Source organism: Balaenoptera physalus, assembly GCF_965194825.1.
Source record: "Balaenoptera physalus genome assembly, chromosome: 2".
Taxonomy (NCBI): Eukaryota; Metazoa; Chordata; class Mammalia; order Artiodactyla; family Balaenopteridae; genus Balaenoptera; species Balaenoptera physalus.
Window position 1 is genome coordinate 80,958,873 of NC_138883.1, and position 23,422 is coordinate 80,982,294.

Consider the following 23,422-nt stretch of genomic DNA (forward strand, 5'->3'; position numbering starts at 1 on the left):
GGCTCCTTATCAAATTGCTGGCCTGCAAGACTAATGGGGAACTTGTGGAGGACCCCTGTCCAGTCCCTTTGAAGGAAGGTCCCTCCTCTGACAGCTGCTAGAGATATTAGCCACATTTCCCTTCCCAAATCTGCTCCGGGTTAACAGGCCCACAGGGGTGGGAGGGGGCGAGGAGGCCAGGAGGATCCTGATGGACGCTTCTCTGCAAATCTAACCAGGGTGAGCTGGGGCGAGTGCGGGGCGCTGACCTGGGGTGGGGGGAGAAGGGGGGGGTGGGCGGAAGACACAAACTTCCCTGATCTCTTCTCTCATTTTCCTTCAAAACGTGGCTTCTTGCTCAATTCCCAACCCTTAACAGATGGCGACTACAGTTCTCTCAGAATTTCTTAAAGAAAGGGAAACCTTTGGAATTTATTTCTGCTTTTGCTTTTCCATATAAATAAAAAAGTGTTTTTATATTACTCTTGTTTTGGAGAACATAAGCAATTTTATTCAGACTACAGTATTTCCTTTAACACTATATGGTTGTCAAAACACCATTCCCAGTTTCTTTGCTTTTGACAGCTGAGTCTTTCTTAAATATACCCAAATCGGAACTCTTTATACTAAATAGTAAACCCGAGATAGGAGCAAGTGCCTTCTGAGGTGGTATACAAAAAAAAGCATTATAAAAATTGGACAACTCTTACCACCTCTCTGTCTTAGCTTATGGAGGGTGGGGGGGGAAGCAAGGAAATGCAAACAAATATTATTACAATTATTATTCACCTCCAAATATTTAAGAGGGTTAAGGTTAATGTAATAGGGTGTGAAGTTGTTAAAGAAATCAAACCTGAGATGATTTTATTCATTAAAACCAAGGATAGAGAGTTCTGGGATCTAAACTGCGATGAAATAGCTTAATAATAATTTCATTAAACACTTTCTAAACATGAGCCAACTACCAAGTAAACCCTTCAGCATTTACTCTACTGAGAGGAAAGGAAGAAAAACTTTGCCAGAAATTTTTTTCAGCTGATGTGAGACTTAATTTATAAATGAAGAACTTGTCAAATTTTACGTATAAGCATTTAAGTTAAAAATATACAAATATTTAAATTTTGCAAAAAGACTCCAGGTGAAATTGGACAACAAAAATGAGAGGGAAGCTCTCTCTATTCCAAGTGGCACAGAATTTCTCCATGAACAGTTAGCTTGCATCGGAAGTGTTATTTCTGTGTTTAAACAGCAGAACATTAATTAAACTAGTAAATGGATTTATAAAAATTCTACCTAAAAACGATACAAAACAATAGAAGTTTATTTCCTTGTTCCTTTGTATACAATTTCTATTAATGTCTGCTTGTTTGTTTGTTTTGTAATGGGAAGATGGAAGAACCCAAAATAAGATACAAACTTGAATTTCTGGGATAGTAAATGATTTCCCAATCAGGCTGACATCACACAACTAAGCTAAAGTTTATGACAGTATCCCTTCTGAACATAGGGTTCAAAGTTTGGGTGTTAAACAAAGTTCCAGGATAGTATATTTATTTGCGAAACTGAGGGGGCATGCAAATACCTCACACCTTTTTTCACTTTGCTACTTTAGCAGGCATGGCTTGTGCAGTATCATCAAGCTAATGACAGAGATGTTCAGGAAAGTTGCGTGGAACTTTGAAAATGGCATTACATTGCCTGTTTTGTTGTTGTTTTCGAAAAAAAGTTTAAGTTTAGTGAGCAAATCACCACACTAGCGTGCCTGCACATGGAGCTGTCTGAAATAAAAAGACATCATACTATAATTTATATTAAATATTAATGATTAAGTAAGCTCTTCAACTCAGGATTTCAGACTCCATAGAAGTTGTTTACTCACCTATGAACATCTATACGTAAATTTTAATTTACATATTCAACAGTATTTTAGTAACTAAGAGAGAAAAAACACAGGTAGATGAATTATCTTTGAGCACAGACGTTAGTTATTTCTGATAATGTAAAATTAACCCCGAAAAAGCCCTTTATTCTGGCAGAGAATGAACATGAAAAGCTTTATCTGAAAGTATTTTTTTTTAACATAATGCATCTAAAGAGGAGCTTGGACGTGTTGGTGATCTTTCAACCTGGCTCATAACACACGCACACACACACACACAGCTTCGTACCTTTAGAAGTTTTCTGCTGGTAGAATTTATAGGCCAAATATATACTGAAAGCCTACAGAGATGGTTACCTTAAAAAATTGTTGGTAAGTTAAGTTTCAAATATACTCGATTTCTGGGGGCAAAGCCATCACCTACTTTCAATCCCAAATATACAGTAGGTACTGTGCAACCTTGCCTTAAAACTATTAAAAACACAAAAGCCTAACAAAAAATCAAAAATGAAATATTTATTACCGCATTTTGTGACTTAACACCTTTTTTTTTTAACATAACGTCACAGTCCTCATACAAGTATTTTAATGTAAATTTGACAAAGCTTAAAGGTAACAGCATTTTCTTCTAGTGAGGAACACGTGCTGAGAAAAGAAGAATTCATGGACATACAATACCAATTCCACAGCAGATCTGATACTAGCAAAAACATTCTTTTTTTTTTTTCAATTGAGGTAAACACATAGAATATCTAACATGAAACAATTAATAGACCGAACTCTGTACGAAGTTTGTTACAGTATTCTCTTGCTCCTTTTTATCCTCCAAGCTTTGAGTCTCGGATAAAGTCCTAGTTGTGGTGCTATGACCATTAATAACTTTTTTTGTGTGTTGAGGAAAGCTGCCCAACTTAAGACTGTTTTGTCCACAGCCAAGGCTTAGAACTCCTGGAAGAAGCTACTGCTCTGTCTTTAAATCTTCACTGGCAAGCTCTTTGAAGAAGAGTCCCCCAAAATAATAATAAGAATTGGCTTATGAAGCACAAACTATAAAGATCTGTTTGAAACTAAAGGACACATTTATGGAGGAACAAAGGCCGGGCATGAAAACACATTCTTGAAGCCGGAGTCCGAGGGATGAGGTTTAGCCAGACGTTCACCATGGTCTCCAGCATGGTTCTTTTTTCATTGGCCCAACAGGTTTAAAATATACCACAGTCTCTCCTGGATAGTGAATTCACTGATGAACCAAAACAGTCATTCTTTTGGGAACAACACACATAGTGTGGAAAACAAGGATATATTTTTTTTTTTCTCTTCTAAAACTATTTGAGGCAACATAACGGAGTGATCAACAGAAATGTACAAGTTTAACTTAGTTCCTATGTTTATACTACAGTAGTTATAACTCTCGGAGTCTTTTTCCAGAGGATCTTTACATGGACAGAATTGTCTCAGTGAGCCCATGATTTCACATTTGTGTTCTTGTCTCATTGGTCCTCTGTTGCTTGATGAAAAATGACAAAAAGTAAAAAATAATCACAGCTGTCTGGAATTTCATATTGAGTGTCAACATCTGGTCAAAGTTCAGAAAGTCTTAAAATAGTTTTTGCGTGTGTTTCCTTTTCCCTTGAGTTCCCTTATACTATTGGGCATGAATGTCCATAACCTGTCCGCCAACATTGGGATCTACAGAATTTAACATTGTGGGACTCTGTGCTGACATAGTCATTCCAGGGTGGGAAGGGGGTCCTCCGTGCATCATCATGGCTGGGTGGTGGGGATGGCTTGGCAAATATGAATGCATTGGGGGTCCATGTCTTAACTGAGTAGGGTGTGGGGTCATCTGGGGAGGAGTGTAACTTGGCTGTGCCATACTCATTCCCATAGGACCACCCTGAGAAACGTACTCCCCTGGCATGCTCTGCAAACCTGAAAAGAGAGAGGCAAAAAGAAAGCAGGTCAAATTCCTAGACATTTTTATACTTTACCCATCAAAGATGAAAGGAAAAAAAAAAAAAAAACAACAGACACTGCAAATCTTATATCTAAATTTAGCTGCAGATTCTTGCCAATGTTTGCAGACATTCAAATTGTAGTTTGCATTTAATTTCATCGCACAGCAGTATAATGCAACACAACAGAACTAAATATTTAATGCAACTAAATGTCATAAAGTGGAACTGTTTTTCAAAATGGTATTCAGTACATTTCTTTGATAAATGCAATAAGAATATAAATTCTAAGTCGAGTTTTATCAGTTAACTGTTGATATATCATTTCTTTTCCTTTGTTGCATTTATAGAAATGGACAAAAATTATAGATATTAAAATAAAGTTGACATCTTATATCTATATTTCTTCATGAAAAATTTATTGTACAAAACATTATGGCATAATCATTTTGAAGGGATGGGCTTTTATGTATATTTAAAATGAAGCCCCCTTTTGAATTAGAGGCATTCTTATAGCAGTACACCCAAGAGATTGTAAAGGTCAGAGGTAAGAAGTCAAAGTAAGGTCATATGACATGCCCAGTAGTTTATGTCTGAAAATTCCAAAAAAAAAAAGAATGCCTTGAAATGAGGACTAAAATATAACACTTCTAGAAATTCTTAATCAAGACACACGAGATTTGAAGTTGTGAGTTAAAATGTTGGGAAGTCAGCAGTTGAAGGATTCTGATTTCTCTTGCAAGTCACCTGTTCATTGAATTAAGGTTATATTATATTTATTGTTGCCCATCCCCAGAGCTAAAAGGACAGCTTTATTCACCTCTATTTAACCTCCAGTACATACAGTTGAAAAGCTGAACAGATGTTTTTGACACTGTAAGCTGGTAATCTAAAGGCTTATACGCTGCAGTCATTTTGTTAAGTAGATCCGCAGTCCATTATTAAGAGAAGTGGCAAAACCATCTAAAGACAATAACACAGCCTGCATAGTCCCAGCTCTCTGTTTATTCTACCACAGCAGCCTGCTCAATGGATGATGATAATTAAGTACCAAATATACCATATTGTCTGGCTGCATAATCAAATCAAGAGAGGATAATATTCTTCTGTATTAAGCTATTAATGTAATTGGTCATGAAGCATAAAATATGTTATGTAATTAAATAGGCTAGAAATTATATGGCCTATATTAAGAATTATCCAAGCTGAGCAAATGTTTTCTCTATAGCTGTTTTAGGGAACATTGCTTTCTACATTTTTTGACTGCATTAGTAAAGGAAGAAAGGAAGGAAATTGGCTTCATCAGTGGTGTGCCATGGTGACCCCCTGAGATCTCATATAAAACGTTGGCCTCTATTTACATATGGAGCATGATTTAATCAAGGTACGTGTTGTTATATTCAGCCTCATTAAACAAGGAAGTTTCGATGTTATATGAATTTTTTTATGCTCTGGTGTCTTCAGCAAAGGATATGTCTTGTTGGTAGACTCTGAATTTTTTTCAGATGTCAAAAACACTTGAAGCTTTAAAGTCTAATGGGTTTCTTAATCCAACTGCAGCCATTCAGCCTCAGTGAAAAATCCATTCCTTCATATTCAGTTGCTCCTAAATGTCTTTCCCTTTAAATTTATTGACTGACTTTCCTGTCTTTCTGTCTCATGTCGAAAGTCAGTAGGCACATGTAAAAAATAATCAAAACACACCGACTCCCTAGTGAAGAATCAATGGTGTCACTGCTGTCATATATCTAGACTAGGCATAATGAACTGCAGCATTTCATCTTTGCATATAAGATAATTTGGGCATCAATCGTGTTCTGACAGATTTATGTCACTCAAAGGACAGTTCTACTTTTCCTTTTTTTTTTATCGCTTCATTGAAGCCTGCTTAATTTCTCTCAGTCAACTGGTGCCCCCAAGACGTTATTTTTATTCTTAAATGTCCAATATCCGCCTGATGTCTGTGTTTGTGCTCATCGGGGCCTCAGTAAATAGGCTAAGAGGCAGTCCCCCCTGCTTAAGACACACGCAGGCTTGTCAGTTGGCCTTTTCTAAAGTGTGTATCTGTGTCATCTGTGCCTTCGGAGATGGTGATATATATTTAAAAACAGGTCCTTAGTTTGGAAAGGCATGCAGTTATGGGCAAGGAAAAATAAAATGGGGGCAAATTATAAAAAATAAAATAAAGTCTCTGCAGTGACAGTGAAGACAGGTCGCACCCGACTGTACTTACTTCCCCCTGGCTTTGCGATTGCTTTACATGGTGAAGGTTACATGTAGTGCCATTGCCCATCCATGCCCATATTCATGCCCATTCCACTCATAGGTCCTAGAAAGGAGATAAAATCCGAGAAGAGGCCGGAAAATCAGCAATAATTGATGGTAAAAAAAATAGGAGGAAACTCAGATTCCTTCTCACTTTTTGCCTTGGTTTAAAAAGAAAAAAAAAAAAAAAAAAAGAAAAAGGATGTGTATGGGGCAGAGTAAAATGGTACTGCTGTCAACTCTTTACTTTTTAAAGAGGATTCTTTTCCCCCACCCAAGGGAAAGAAAGCAGACAGAGCAGGCAGCAGGCAAATGTTAAACCCACCATGAGCGTGGGAGAGCAGAGTGGATGAAGAAGGCTGGTGGAGGAGGTGATACTTCCCAGGGAAGCCCAGAGGAGGGATGAGCAAACCTACCTGCAGGCCGGATTCCCATGTGTTGCTGACCATCCAACACAAAGCTCCCCATGGGCTGACCCTCTGGACTATACGCTGCTCCTTGGCTCACTGAAGGATCAAGAAGAAAACCTGATTGTAGTCATTCGAGGACACAGAGGAGAAAGAAGAAAAGATATACCAAACAATCAGCAATTGTTCCTGCTGCAGCACTGAAACGTTACAGCAACAACGTGGTTGGCGCTTGAAAAAGGGGGGTGTGGTCTGTCTGTGTGGTTCTAGGATTGAGGTAGGATGAGTGAGTGGCTTTAAAAAAGGTTCTGGAGGAAAGACTTCACCAGCCTGTTTAACAGGTGGGTCACCCTCTGTAGCTTTTGCTTCTCGACTTCTTTCTCGATTGGGGGAGGAGGGACAGGGAATCTGATGTATAAATATTGCCACGTGCTATTAAGTTAAGATTTTGTAATCCTGAATCTCTGGTGGCTTATAAAATTTCACATCAGACACAAACACTTGATATTCGAGCACAGTTTTACAAGGTTAAACAGACTCAATGGAACATTTGCTTTTTCACTCATACCAAAGAAAATGTAAACGTGGTAAATATAATATTTCAATTGTTTTATATTCTTCTCCAACAGGTCCCCGGCCTCCATTAGTGGAACCATATTTCAGTGTTAGTGGGGAAATTTTGCCAAAGGAAATTAATTTTCTTAAATTCTTTAAACTGAGGCCACAGTTTAAATCTCCATCCCTTTGGACACCCTCGTGAGTAACAACAGTCATCACCTACATGGAAAATAGTTTTCTTTCTCGTAGACCTTCTTGCAGGACACCACAAGTCCTCAGTAAACTAAGGAAATGCCTATTTCGAAGTAGAATGATTAGGAGTTCATGGGGATGGTTCTGACAGTACTGTGTAACGATGGCTTTAGAGAAACAGAGAGACTCTGTGAGAAAAACCCACATGTGTTTTCGTGGGATGGATGGGAAGCATTTTAATAAAAAATAATGCTGGCAATGCAGCAGGTCAGGCTTTAATAGAATATTATGAATAGTCAATGCAAATGAATGGATACAATGAGTTTAACAGGGGATGTTCCAGGAGTGAAAGCAATGCGCACACCAAGGAATTGTGGGTAAGGAGAAAATGAGAGTGTGCTAATGATTGGATGCAGACAAGCAATGAGTAATTCCAGAGCTCACAGTCAAACAAACTGCTTGTGGCACTAATACTTGTGCCCAATTACCAATTCAGAAAGAAAATAAAAAGCAGTGTCAGTAGAGTCAGGGTGGGAAATCTCCAATTAGCACCAATTAGTGAAGTTGCTTCCTAGAATGGAATTCTGGGGACATTAAAAAACAAATCCTCCCAGAATGCCTGATGGAAGCATTTCTTTACCAGGTGATGAAACTCCTGAAGTATAACTTGATGAGGATTTGTGCCTGTGGGATGTGAACACAGATATGAGTTGGAACTTGCCTGCTCGATTTGACTGGTCAATCATGGGCTGTACTATTCTTCTTCTGGCATTAATAAACCTGAAACAGAACAGAGACGTCCAGTCAGCAAATGCAATTTCTGTGCTCCGTGAACACCTCTGCACGAACGCTGCAGAGAATACAATACAGTCAAACATCTACCGAAAATTATCTTTTTAATTCAAAGGCAATTCTCCCTCTCCATGTTCAAAAATAGCTGACTGGATCATCTCCTCCATCATCTCATAATCAACTCAAAGCTGACGTGCTAAAAAGGCTCAGGAAGGGAAAAAATTTTCCCTGAGAAAACTTCTATTAATTTGCAATTGTGCTTCTGCCTCTTGAACAAGTCGGAATCTGGTTAAAGTTCACAGGCTGGATGGAAGATTTTCCCCCTTTCCTTAAACTCGCCATCATAGGGAGACCCAGCCTCCCCTTGCAGCTGGTCATAAATGGAGACCAGGCTCTGGCACTCCGCTTTCACAAGGTATTGTTAGGTCAGCAAAGCCATCAATTAGGCTGTCTGAAGTTTTATCACCAACACAGCAGTAATAAGTGCTGGCCAGAAAGACTTCTGCTCTTCGGCAACTCCTGCAGTTTAAGCCTGTAAAGTTAGGGGTCACTTAGAGGTCAGTGCCAGCTGGGGGCGGCCTTTCCAGTCTAAGCTGGGACACCCAGGGCAGGGATAAGGTAACTGCCAACCATAAACCCAGCCACCTTTCAACCCACTAGAAAGACAGAGCCTCAGGTACACATGGTTGATATTAGAGTCCAAGAAACATTTTCAAATCAGGTGGTAGCTGAATCACAGGAATGTAAAGGAGAAGCACTTATTTCTTATAGAAGCCTGGATCTAATTTTGCTGGAAATCCAAAAATAAGTGCCTACTTCATGTTACTTTAATGTTTAATAATGCCCATCAAATATTCATGTACAGAGTAAGATGATAAGAAATCTCCTTTATTTCTCCAAATTTAATAAAAACAAAACAATTTTCTACCATTTGCGAGTTACCCCTGTCCCCATGCATTTAATGACATGCATTCCCCACACGCTTGAGCTGATGCACAGGATTCACGGGCTGCATGTTTTCAGGGGGGACATGGAGGGAGGGGGATGCCTAGCATATAGCTAGCTGTTCCTGCAAAATATACCCATGGATGACGTTTCCCAGTATTCCCAGTTTCAAATCTTAAGTGCAGGGGGACTTCATGATTAATGAGTCTACATGGGGTCACAGGCAGGAACTGAAAACTCATTCTTTGAAATTAGCCAGGAAAATTCTAGTGTGTTGGCAGCTCTGCGCTCCTATGGCGTTCAAGTCCCTTCTGTGGAGGACAGCAGCCCACACCCTTTCAGGCCTCCTGTGGGCACTCTGGTGGGAATACAATTAGACTAAAGAAAAATACCCTCTAGAAAACCAAAAGAGTCTTTTGCATATGGGGTTTGTTTGGCAGACAATGAACTTCTTTATTACTTAAGAAAGCGTAGCTCAGATGTCACACCCCCTCAGGTTTGGGGAAGAAAGTGACAGCTTATGAGAGGTGAAAACAAAAAAGAGAGTGGAAACTGCATATTTATTCCCACTGGGCACCTTAAGTGGTGCTGAGGAATATCTGACCAGATAGATCACAAAGCCTTCCAGAAGTATCCCTCAAATCAGAGAAGGAACTTAATGGTCTACTCTTTTCCTCACTGCTTTTACTGGGACCAAGGAGGACTGACCTGAGAGTTCCACCCTCAGATCTCTTTTCATCAGCTCAGGTTAAGACCAATTGAGATGCTCAAGAGAGGAGAAGCCTTTCCTCTGCTCCTTGAAGTTTCTAATGGAGGACACACATGGCAGGGGTTTCACCTCTTTTTATGTGCTACTAATCCCGGTTTTGTTTTTTTCCTATAGGCCAACTCTTTAGGTAAAATGAATTGCTATTTTTTCCCTTTTTAATTTCACCCTTTTACTCTTTTATTATTTACATCTGGAGGTTGTTCGCTTATTTATGTCTTTCTCTCCAGTTCCCCCAAACACTCCCTTCCTCACAGAGCTGCAAGGAATCATGGTCCTTAGTTCTCAGCAGGAGAACTCCACACTGTCTTCAAACAAATAATTACGGGGAAGGTTAGAGGTTCACTCAAAGGTCATTTCTTTGGATACTAGTCAGAATGTTTACATTAGTAAAAACGGGGTCCGCTCAAAAGGTTGTTCAATGGGGGATCCACAACAATGCAGAACATTAAAAAAAAGCAATCTGTGTGCTCCCAGGTCTTTATAGAAGCGCTGAACTTGGAAATGCCACTCCAGTGTTACATTTTCAACTAGTTACCATGGCATGGACTGAATGTTCACTAGCAGTTATGGCGATGGCCTTTCTTCGCCCAGTTCTACTAAACAAATAGGCAGAGAAGCCTCTGAAGGTTTTCACTAGATCCTTTTACAAAGGGTCATAAGAGATTTTGCTTTTTTCACTAGGGCTCCGGTTAGCCTCTCTGAATTGTTGCTCTCAAACAATGTTTGTGATCCATAGTGCTGTATCTTGCCAGATTCCTGATTCTACCACATTCTTTCAAATCATGCAGAATTTTAAAAACATATGGGCCCCAATTTTTCAGAAATCTCTTAACATACAACTCCTGCCGATTGTCAACTCCCCTGATCTTGGGATATCTTATAAACACCATAGATGTTACTATTAACATTACCAATTAATGAGCTGACTGTAAGAACACTTTAACACTAAAAAATGAAATTACCCCACTGCACTGATGAGCCACAGGCCACTCTTAGAAAACACACCCATGTACATAAAATGAAGCCATTTAATTATAGATTCAAACAATCAAATTGAGTAATTTTTATTTCTTTAATATCAGTAATGTGAAATTTCCAGATATGGTCTTTCCCCAAAATTACATAACATGAAAATTTTTTCCACTTCCTCTGATCTATATTTTAAAATGAAGTTATTCAGTGCTCAAACAGTAAACAGAATATCAAGTTTTGATTCCACTTAAAATCTGAAGAGTCTAAGTTGAAAACAGACTGATCTTCCATCTTTCAAGGTCCAAGCTCCATTCATATGGAAAAATGCAACTCACTGGTTCAAAGACAAAAGACATCTTAAAAGGCTCAAAAGGTTTCTTGGCTATTAAATGGGTCTTACAAAATAACATTTTGATGAGTTAAGTGTAAATGAATCAGACACATATGGATTAAGTTATCCTTGAATTTCACACGGGTTTAAAAACTAAGGGGAAAAGAGGGTGTTGGCAAAAACATTTTGGACTTTGCCAAACCCAAAACATTTGAAAAATTGCTGAAGACATCCAACTAACCAAAATGCAGCAAGCTGCACCCAACTTTAATGAAAACCCCCGCAAGTTATTTCCAATCCAAAGACTGTTAGGTTTTTCATCTGTATCTGATATTAAAAAATTCTCTAAGTTGTAATGTCATCCCAGAATGATTTTGAAGTTGAAGACATATACTTTTCTATTGGTACAAACTATTTCACCCGAAATCACAAAGTCTTCTTAGATAGCTCTTAAAAGCATTCTGAGGTTAGTACAACTTGCGTGTAAAATATGCCATCTATGATAAATGCCATAAATGTGCTAGTAAGCCTAGTGCCTTATCCAGATTTCACTTAAAAAATATTTTTCATTAGCCTCATTGTGACTTTTTTTAAGGGCTAGAGATAATTCCATTAGTGACTCCTTAGGGAATGAGTACCCTAAAGTACACTAGTTCCATTGATTTGTATTGAACACAAAGTTAGTATCCAGGCTCGCAAAAGCTCTGGAGAGGATCTACTAAGACTATCTACTTTCTCATTAAATTTTACTAAAATAGAAAATGCATTAGTATGTGTGATCCTTAAAAATTATATACTTAGACGGTTAGTTTAAAAATAACTTAATTATAGAAATAAATTCAATGACTTTCCAAGAATCATGAGGCCTTTTTGAGTCAACTTAGAGTGAAAATATATATATATCTCTATATATTAAAAAGAATAAACCCAAGAGAGGAAAATATCATTGAAATTTCATCTTATCTTGTTGGAGAGAGGTCTTCTGGAGACCTCTCCCACAACCCCACCTTAAGCCCCAACAAAAGAGCCAAACATTTCTGCAACCAAAATCTGACCACGGTGATTTTTTTTTTAAAGTGTTTTCACTCCCCAGCATATTTCAGATTGATAGAAGTACACTTAGGTGTCATTCCTGATTGTTGGTTGATTCCTTTTCCTTTCTCTTTCTCCCTCTTTTTAAATGGCTGATAAATCCCTCTTTCTGGTTCACTAACTTCATGCCCCACCTGGTAACCCATTCCTTTCAGCAGCATTCCTTTTGTTAGAAAGTGCAGGCTTCCATGGAGTCAACTGGAAAGATGCCAGCCCTGAAACCCTCTGAGGGGGAATCAAGAATCTCCAGAACTGAAGCTTTTGCATGGTTTGGTCTGGTTAAGGAGGGGGACTGAACTGCTGAAGAGGGATCCGATCAATTGGGAAGAGGTGTTATAGGCAGCTTGGTGATTGGGGACCTGTTAAAAAATGAAAAACCTCTGTTTCTCCACTTTCCCCAGGCATGGGACTCATCAGTGAAGGTGCTTATTCGCAAAGCTCGCTACTGGTTGGGGTGTGCAGCAATGAAGCCTCAACAGGGGCAAGTCAGTTATCAAGTTTCTTCATTTTTTTTTTCTTAGTTCACAAAGAAAGCATGTCTTTTTCTGTGTGTGGTTATGGCTAAGAGTGGGGCTTTCTCAATGAGATACATTAAAAAGGCTGAATCAGTGAATTAAGCAGGTTTAGTGCCTTTGAATGTGTATTCTGACACGCAGATGATTGAGTCATGTCTCAAACATAAGTTTTCCACAGGTGGCCAGATAAGTGGGTCTTTTCTCCCAGACAACTGTGAGCAAAGTATGGTAAACAAATGAGATCCATGGGCTACTTAGGGACACATTCATGGTTCATAATTAATTTCCCAGAGCTACAGCTTAATTTATAATTTGATAGATACTAGATTAGTCTACAGCTCTCAAAACACCACGAGCTAACACTTATAAATTTACAATATAAAAACATGATATTAATCTGGAATCACACACCTTTTGTAGCTTTATGAATAGGCCTTGAGCAATGGAGTGTTTATGCTGACATGAAAGGTCCTGGGCAAAATTATCAAGTAGCTCATGCTTATCTTCTGATAACCTTCTAATGTGTTCTTTCAAAATTCTTTCTTTTATCTAATTCTTCCCTCAGGTTAGGAGGGTGCACATAGGTTCTTTACTAAAATACCCTACTTTGGGTAAACGCTTCTCAGTAATTGTTCCATATTCCAGACTTCTCTGTAGAGCAAAGTGATGAAGAGCATGGGTTCATATTTTCTGCCCTTTCCTTGTTGTGTCACCTTGGGCAAGTCTATGTAAACTTCTAGGCCTCAGTTTGATTCCTATCTATAAGCTGGGGCAATAGTTGGGCCCAGATTGTTTTTGAGGATTAAGGGAGATATTGCATGTAAAATCTTTGTGCCACAGTACCTGGCACACAGTAAGAGCTCATTAAATGTTAGCTTACACTCAAAATGCACCTATCTCATGTCCCCTCCTAAAGAGCTCTGTTCTCTTACGGGCAATAATTCAGACTAGGTGGGTTATTATTAAACAAAGCCATGCTGAGTTGATAAGAGGGTAATAATGTGTTGTACCCCTACAGGTAGCATGTGTCCATGCCATGGGGTCTTCCCAGAGGTTACAGCTAATACAAGTGTATAATGCCATGGTGGGGATTTTAGACACTGGAGCGGGAATCTCCTGGGGGCTGGGTAGTGGGGCGAGCTATTTTGGAATCACTCTCTTAACGGTTCTCTAGATCCTTGCAACTCTATGTTCCATGGACGAGCCACATCAACATCACCTCAAGCTTGTTAGAACTGCAGAAATACAGTGGTCCCCACCGTGGCACTACTGAATCTGAATCAATATTCTAAAAGATTTCCAGGTGACATATGCATATTTAAGTTTGAGAGTTTCTGCTCTAGGTCACATACCAAATACATGATCCAGTACTCTTACTAAGAATAGAAACTTGCAAAGATCAAGTTGTAATCAAGAACCTTAGCTGTGAAAATGCACATACTATTCTCTTTAGTTATGTCAGATCTAAACAGTCCTGTAATCACTTGTCTTGGGCAACAAACAATTTATAATAATTTAATACATTTTACTCCATTGGTACCTCCTAAAGGAAAAGTTGGACCAATGAAGTGTTCTTGTGGAAACTGTTCTCTCTCAGGAATGGATAGCAGGAAAATGGTAGATTTCTATTTTTATTTCATGTAATTCTGCTCTGAGTTTTTAATAATAAGTATGATTATTTTGATAATTAAAAAAGTGTTTAAAATGACCTGGAGAATTTGGCATCCTATTTGACTAAGGCGTATACAGCCAATAGTAGAGACTTTTTAATAAAAGTATTTGAGAAATTCCTCTACGATAGGGAATTATCTTTTATTTTCTTTATAATACTGAGCAACAATAAACATTATTCCATAAGTATAGTCACACCCAATGGCGCGTAACAAAACATCCCAGCAGGTTATGATTTTGAAGCACTGTTACTCTTCCAGAATGCCATCAGATTATTCATGTGCGGCTATTTATCATGCACTATAAAAGTGATCTTTCAAAGCTACTTGAAAGCAAGGGAGGAGAAAATACACAAAGATCCTTAGCTATTCATATCTAGGATCTATCCTCTTAAAGATAAAATACTAAGTCAATAGACATAAGTTGTAGTATATTACCTCATCCTGTACATGATTTATTGCAGATGGAAATCAACTAGAAACTGAATTACTCTGAAAGTTTTACTACTGACATTAAAATTCCAGATCTGTATACCTACACTCCTAATAGTGCTTCTGAAAACAATTCTTTACAGACACGGAAGATACATCTACAGCTTTGTTCGGCTCTATCAGCATAAAAAAGCAGGAGTAATTGTTTTCAAAATTACCAATGATCAAGTACCTGTTCATCTATCTGAACACTACTGCCTGACTGGGCTTCGAAAAATCAACCAGTCACCTGACAATCAGTTACACACATTTTAGCCAGTTCTCATCATGTTCCTAGCCATTTCCTAATTCGCGCTAACAGGAGAAGATCCCGACAAATCTAGTATCTCTTTAGCTTTCAACATCACCTTTGATTGGAGTATTAATTCTATATCCTACTTCTCAGTGGAAGCCACCTAAGCATGAACTTGCCAAAAAATACACCAAGCTGTTTAGTAATTATGTATTAGCGATGTTTGAGGAGATCAAGGTGCACTTACGTGCCCTATTCTATGGATATCTCTTTGATGAGCTTGTCATCTGCTCGGAAGAAGATGTAGGAGGATTCTCCCATACAGTCTAGCAGGCCAGCTGCTAGCTGCCTGTCAAGCCCTCAAATGGACAAGTAGTCCAGAAGCAAAAATGTCACTCCTTTGATCTGGCAAAGGAGCAGCTGCTGATTTATAGAGTAGGACTTTGTTCTTCCGTTCTATTTTACTTTCTTTCCTAAGGCAGAACCACAAAATCCAGGAGAAAAAAAAAAAAAGTGCCGTTCCCGGCAACATCAACAAGCTCTGACAATTGCAACAGGGTTTTTCTTGGCCCGAACAAAGCTCTCAGGCATCTCCTTTGACGCTCACCTTTCCCCCTCCTCTCCCCCTTCTCCCCACCATTTTTTGCAATGCGGTAGTTATTGTTTAATTCAGCTTCTGTAAATGGAATGGACTGTGGCCAGCTAAGCCTGGGGCATAAACACACCTGTATGAAAGGAGTCTTATTGTAGCAACCATCTACAAGCAAGCTCGCGTGAACCACGCGTTCCTGAGTTGAGAAGAATGCTCCATTTTTCCTGACAGCAAATTTTACCCTAAGTGAGTTTCTACTTTTGGTGCCACCAGCCTCTGATGACCACCTTTGAGCTGCTTCCTCTTCAACGGCATTACACCCTTCAGATCCAAGAGAAAACGGGATTCGATTTTTTTAATCTGTGAGCAAACAGATCCATCAAAAATGTTTATTCACTGTCTATAATATCAATCATTAAGCCCCGAATTAAACAACATCCTGAAAAGCTTTCGCAAATGCAGTATCAAAGATGCCATAATGTTGATTTCGTTACCACTGACTTATACTGACACAGGCTTCCCTGAGTAATATATAAGGAAAAAAATCAACCACAAAATCTCCATAAGCCATATGCATCGCCTTGCTGAGAATTAAACTGGTTTCAAACGCATGATCCCGTTCTCAGTGGATACATCTGTCACGTCAGCGATGTCCTGTCAACCACGTGGAACAGGAAACAATGTGGCCTTGAGATAAACTGTGAGAAGTCATTAGCCATATGCATGTACGTATGTGTGTGTGTATACACGCACTTCCACATACATGTATGTATATGTATGTGTATACACACACACACACACACACACACACACACACACACACACACATCAGGCAGGCAATAAACTTTGCAGAGATTAACACCTGGCTAAGTTTTCTGTGCTGCTGCTGAAAGGAAGGGTAAGAAGGGTTGACAACTCTAGAATATTTAGACATATAACCGCATAGGTCAAAGACAGAAACTTTGTAGGCAGTGGGAATGCTGAAAATGATGGAGAAAAGAAAAGCTGCTAAAAATCCTTGTTTTTCTGCCATCATGCCATGTTCTAGTGTTTGCTCTCTTCTCCCCGTTCTCACTTTCCAGGCCAAACAGACATTCTTCTCAGCCTCATTCCTTGCTTTATCCTATGTCCCCCAGTGGTCGGTCAACAGTTATTCAGCACCCACCGCCTCAATGTCCAGAGAACTGTCCTCGTAGAGCTTTCTCTGGGAGTGCATACGTATCCCAGGGAGAGACTGGGTTCTGGAGGGGAAAGGTTAGGGGGTAGGAAGGGCAGCAAGGTATAGAGAACAGGGATTATGTAAGGCCTCTTTTCATCCTTTTTTGGTCCTAAAAACTTTAGAATGAGTAAGTATTAAGCTCCACAGTAATCTGTACATGTGTCACACACTGATAAATCTTCTGCATTCTGTACCTAACAAAAGACAAGTTTAATAACAAAATATGACAAGATCATATATAATAAGAAATTATATATAATAGGTAAGTATATAATTATATGACTCTCTCTGTGTCCATATTATTTAAAATTTTTAAAATGCAATTCAAGCCTTTAAAGATTTTAACTCTTTGCAACCATAGAAACAAATTGAAAAGCACAATTTGAGAATACATAATAATTACAAATCATAGCAGTCCACACTCAGTAAATAAGTGTGATGGAGTCAATTAGAGAAGTCAGATGATGGTTAATCACCGGATTCTTGGAGGAGGGAAGTTGGACCAGATTAAAAGCGTATAGATTATTGGGAAGGAAGGAAATAAGGAAATGGTGTGTGTGAAGACACTGAGGCAGACCAGGGCCCACTGTGTGCAAGAGAGGGTGCAGGAACTGAATTCAGACAGGCTCCTGGTTCTGGTCTGGAAAAACATGGCCATAGTTAATAGACAAGCTGGTGGAGGAGTTTTTATTTTTCCAGCTTTATTGAGATGTAATTGATATATAACATTGTGTAAGTTTGATATATAAGACTGTGTAAGCTTAAGGTATACAACGTGTTGATTTGACACATTTATAAATTACAAAATGATTAGCACTATAGCATTAGCTAACACCTCCATCGCATCACATAATTACCATTTCTTTTTCGTGGTGAGAACATTTAAGATCTATTCTCTTAGCAACTTTCAAGTACATGATACGAGGCTGTTAATTATCATCACCAGGCTGTGCATTAGATTCCCAGAACTTATTCATCTTCTAACTGGAAGTTTGTATCCTTTAACCAACATCTCCTCATTTCCCCCACCCGGGTGAAAGTTCTTGAGTAACAAATTGAACCTCTGAAATTCCTGAAGAGTGGAATGATGAAATATGGTGCTTGAGGAAGACCTATTTCTGAGAGCTATGTATGAGTTGATGAGAAGCTAGAAGCTAAACGGTAGAAAGCTATTCTAATCCAAGCAGAAGAGGGAAATAAAGTGAACTCAGACTAAGGTGGTAGAAATACAAAAGAAGTAGGCCATGTGGGTTGGAGAACTGCTGATGAATTGTGCTTAGTTGGCAAAGATACAAATATAAACGATATTAAAAGGATAAACCTGAGAATCTATGTCTGGTATGCTGTGGTATACACTTGATGAAAGTTGGAAATTTTGGAGGAATTCCTACTTGTTGTGATGAGGAGAGGCAAACCTAGCTTTCCAGATGTTGCCTTTGAGTTGACAGTGGGACTTTCAGGCTGAGAAGCTAGTCAGGCCACTCAAGACAAAGAACAAAAGAAGAGTGAAAGGCTAGAAAGAAGCGACTTTAACTTCAAAACCCTCTCATCTCTTCAAATCTCCAAAACTAGATGAATATTTCAGGCTGTGGCAACGAGTATAATAAACTGCCTAACTACTTCCAAAAGAATTACTTCCTCTTCATAGATCCTGCAGATTTTACCAAGTCCTTTATCTAACAATGGCTGGTCAAGTTAATTGTCAGTAAAAACCTTTATTCCTATTAGGTCCAGCTTGCTTTTTCTTTTAATTCTGAGATAATTTGTGTGACTGGATTTAGAGGCCAATGGTAATAATGTACTGTGTACTGCTAAACAAATTGTGTTTCACTTCATACTTTGTGGAAGTTCCAAAAGAGTTTTAAAGATTGGAGATAGGAAAAATATATGGGAGACTGTTTGTTTTTTAAGACAATTAAGGGTGGGTTTTCTCCAGGTAGTGACAACTAATTTAGAAGAGAATTGATAGGACAAAGTGTTACATTGAAAAGGGACTCCATTAAGCGTGATGGAGTTGTGTCCTCCTTTCAAACAGTATTTTTCTTTTAAAATGGGCTTTTAAAGTGAAAACTATAGCACTTCACCCAAAATGGTGTGGAAACAAATGGTTCTCAAGTGTCTATTCTTCAACTCAGGCCAAACCACCCCAACACCAGCAATCTACAGCCACTTGGTGTTTGGAGGGAAGGGGCTTGCATGAGAATGTCCCCGTGGCCCTTTCATTTGTCTGTGGGGCTCCTTTTTCTAAAGCAGCAGGGGAGACCTCAGAGACCAGCGTGGCATGCCAGGAGTGTTTGGATGGGCCAGCCTCTTATCCTTCTTCCAACTCTCCTGCTGGTTTAAAAGAAAGAATGTGGCAGAAGACACATGAGGAAAGTGGCAACATTCTTAGGGCCCTTTATCAATACCACTGCTTTCTTTAAATTGTAGCTTGGTCTCTTGTTCGAGAGGCTGAGATTTTAGCACTTTTAAAGGGAACCATAAGTGAGAAATCTCCTAGGTGTTAAGCTTTAGAGTGGCTTCAACCCAAAATAAGAAAAAAAAAAAAAATGAGATTAAAACACAGAAAGTCAAGTAATATTAAGAAAAAGATCCAACAAACAAAATATCATAAATATGCATATATGGTACAGTCTTTCTGTTTAAATCAAATGGTATTTAACCAGTTTATACTGGCATCTAGTCCAGGTGCCAAAGGGGGAAAAATCAAAGATTTAAAAAATGGTCAAGTTCACTTCAAATAAAACTATAGTTCTAACAGCTATACATCTAAGAATAATCTTTAAAAATTATTATGAAAACATATCCCATTATGTCAAGAGGCAAAAAAATCTATTCATAAACATATGACTTAATGTCTTCACATTTATGATGATCAGACATCAGAGACCAAATTCCAAATAAAATTTCCTGACTGCCTTTTCTTAATAACAAATTGAACATCTTTTACTTTGATTTGCAGCTGGGTAGCATTCTGTATCTTCTTCAGAGCTGTTATATGCAGTCTTTCCAAAGTGACGGTATTATTACCCACAAAATTTTTAGCATCATCCCGTAATCATAAAAGACATAAAATATATCTTTATAAATCACAAGAGACTCAGCAAACCAGCAGTTATGCCACATCTGCTTTAATCCTTAAATATTTTAGCTTTAGAGGGTTAGTGGATTTCTTTCCCCTGATTTGCAGAGAAATAAAGACATCAACCTTTGATTCCTGTGTTCCAGACAAAGCTATAGTCTCCAATAGACAAAGAAGCAAACATTTTGTACTGCAATTTGAAAGGATTTTTTTTTTTTTGCATATTCACATTTCACATCTATCAGAATTTCCTAAAGTGGCTTACTATTAGAAATAGAAATGATAGCATTTGAATGATCTCCATTTTCACAGTAAAGATAAAGTAACATAAAAATAATTTAATTTACAAATTGGTTTAACTGCTATACAGTAATGTACATATAAACAAAAAGGCAATTAATAAGTATAAAGTTAATATGCTAACATGCTAGGAACACACTATTTCTTCGATCTGGGATGGCCTTTCTCCCATGGCTATCTGGTCAACACACCCTTCAAAATTCTTATCAGAGAACAGCTTTTTGAAGTAACTTCTCTGATTCCACAGTTTGAGTAAGAAGCACTTCTTCAGTCAGTAGCACTTATAGCTCACAGGCCCATCACAGCATTTATTCAATACTATAATCACAATTTACGTGTCCAGCTTCCCACCAGGTAGCCCTAGAAAGCAGAACCACATCTTAATTCTATGTTATTGAGAGTGTGTCAAGCATGCAGTACATCCTCAATAAAATGTATAGTGAAAGAATAACTAAATGGCTGAATGAAAACAAGGTTCCTACGTCTTGGAAATAATGTTGAATTGAGAATGGAAGAGCCCAGAGGGATTTTCTTGTCCTCACTTTGCAAGTGGCTGAATAGCTGAAACCCTGACGAAATAATATTCCCTAGAGTAGGGCAGAGCTAATATGGGAAATAACTCTGGCTTCCTGGCTCTGTGTGGTTATCTTTGCACTCAAAAACCACTAAAGATACAGACTAGAGGCATTAGCTGAAAGGTGTGAATCCATCTGGGCATTAGAGATGCCAGGCAAGTCTTGTGTACAGGGTTGAAGGAAGAGAAGGACTTGACTTGGCAGAAAGTGGGCAGCAGACTTTTCTAGGCTGGTGAACGTTGGGGCATGATAAGTGCAGTTGACTGAGAGAAGAGAATAAGCTGGGAGTAATGGGAACTGAGGTCAATGGAGTATTCTGGGGGGTGTGTGTGTGTGCGCACGTGTGTGTGTGTTTGGGGACAGGGGAATAGTGAGTAGAAAGTGAAGGAGGAAGGTTTGTGAGATGGAGAAAGGAAAGAAGAATAGGAAACTTTCTTAAAATATTTTTTTCTCATTGTGTCTTTCTAAGGAAGTTTTCCCAAATTGTGCTCTGAAGGACACTGGTGTCAATAGGTGTTTCTCCAAAACAAAGGTGGTAGGTCAAAGTGTGGTAGGGAAACAGCACTAAGTGAAACAAAGTAAAGATGTGTTCTTTGCTGCAAGTGATGTCACAGCTTTTAATAGCTTTTTAAAAGGCTAACAGCTTTTAATAGGCTAATATTATGAATCTCTAAGAGGGAATGATGGTACCAATCAATTCTTAACTGTAGTTATTAAGATTTTGAGGGGCACTACGGTTCCAAGGATTTGAAGAAAAATTAAGCAGTGTTTTTTTTAACCGAAATTGTATTTTTAAACCATTTATCAATTTGAAAATAGGATTTCCATGTTCTTACTTCCCCAAGTCAGACTCAGAGACAGAGAATCATTTGAAGGGCTCTTGTTTTTGTTTTTGTTTTTTAAATGTATGTTGTTGCTGTTTTCTGTTTTTTTTTAAAAAATTTTATTTACTTATGGCTGTGTTGGGTCTTCGTTTCTGTGCGAGGGCTTTCTCTAGTTGCGGCAAGCGGGGGCCACTCTTCATCGCGGTGCGCGGGCCTCTCACTATCGCGGCCTCTCTTGTTGCGGAGCACAGGCTCCAGACGCGCAGGCTCAGTAGTTGTGGCTCACGGGCCCAGCTGCTCCGCGGCATGTGGGATCTTCCCAGGCCAGGGCTCGAACCCGTGTCCCCTGCATTGGCAGGCAGATTCTCAACCACTGTGCCACCAGGGAAGCCCAGGGCTCTTGTCTTATATATTACCTGTTCACAATACCCCCTCCCAAGATTATTATAAAACCTGACTACTCCATTGCCCTTTGACCCCAAAAAATGTGCAGGCTGAAAATGTTCTCTAGAATTTCTCTATCTCAAAGGTAGTTTGATCATTAGGAGATGATGTTAGGCTGGGATGTCTTCTCTAACCTTCCCCTTTTGCTACTTTTCTCATATTTTCTTACTCAAAGAAATATTTTTTAAGAAACAACAACTATTTTGCGATGTGTGCCTAAAATTTATGCTTCAAAAATGATTCAGAAACTGAAGACTAATCTTAAATCTAGGAGGTTTTTTTTCTTTTTTTTTTTTTTTGGCAACACCCTCTGCATCTTTCATTAATCAGAACTAAAATTGGGCTGTGGCCATCTAACTTTAGCATGTCTATTACATGTGTTAGAGACTTCTGTGTACGGAGGGTGGGAGATGGGGAGGAGAGAGACAGAGGCAGAGACAAGATGGTGAGGGGAGCACGACATTAAGGAAAGGAAGAAATGAGACGGGAAAAGAGACAGGAAAAGAGGAAGCGCTGCTTTGGCTAAAGTACATCCATGCGCATCCAGGGCTCCTCCCTCCCCTCCCCTCCCACCCCCGCCCCTGCCAATCCTGCTTTCTTGTTTACAGAGTGTACAAGTACAAAATCAGCTTTTACTTGTAACTGTGTTAAACACCACCTGCCTGCCCTCTGAACCCCGCTGTCCCAGGATGAGGTCAGCCCGGTGAAGGGCTCCAGTTCTATAAGCAATCCTGTCATTCAGGCTAACAGCAGTGATTCGCTCACAGGGGGCAAAAATGACTCAATTGTTGGGCTTATTGAACGCCAGGGAGCACAGCTACTCTATCATTACCATGGAGTGCAAACACCCTGAGCTCTGTTTTGGTCCACTTAAAATTGCTATTTGCTGTGAAGGATTGGCAAAGCAATTCTTAAAATGATGGGGGTGAAAGTAAGGCGAGTGCCATTATGGGCTTTTCCTTCCGTTTAAGCAGAAGTAAGCAGTACAGGACTCGTTCTGAGCCTGACCCACTTATTTAACCTTTTGTTCACTTTGCTGTATTAACATATATTAACTGGCTATATAAGCCCTGGGGGGGATAACCACCTCATGACCAAATTACAGTTCCATTTTCATGGGTAACCTCTCCTTGGGTGGAAATTAAACCCCAACAGAAATACATTGTAGGTCCACACAGAATTGAGGAGGGATGCCCTCAAACAAATGCTGAATGCCAGTCCTGCAAAGACCAGAGCAACCACAGAGAGGTTGGGTAAATTATACACGAGAGGAACTATTTGAAAAACCAAATAAATTTAATTAAATAAGTTACAAAATTATCTTCCCGTCTCTTATCTACT

At 39.0% G+C, this 23,422-nt stretch overlaps 1 protein-coding gene across 6 annotated transcripts in view; it reads right to left on the minus strand.

Annotated features, from left to right (window-relative positions):
- Positions 1–2,359: 2,359 nt before the first annotated feature.
- Positions 2,360–23,422, minus strand: part of MEIS2 (Meis homeobox 2) — a 200,099-nt gene continuing 179,036 nt past the window's right edge. For 3 of the 6 annotated variants that reach the window (XM_082443208.1, XM_082443209.1, XM_082443213.1), the window contains 3 exons: positions 7,957–8,015; positions 6,495–6,605; positions 2,360–3,790 (listed from right to left, as the gene is read on the minus strand). In XM_082443208.1, the coding sequence (XP_082299334.1) occupies positions 3,504–3,790; positions 6,495–6,605; positions 7,957–8,015 (457 nt within the window). In that variant the 3' untranslated portion in view covers positions 2,360–3,503. Of the gene's footprint in view, positions 3,791–6,046; positions 6,143–6,494; positions 6,606–7,956; positions 8,016–23,422 lie in introns of all 6 variants that reach the window. The other 3 variants (XM_082443211.1, XM_082443212.1, XM_082443210.1) reach the window with 3 other exon arrangements.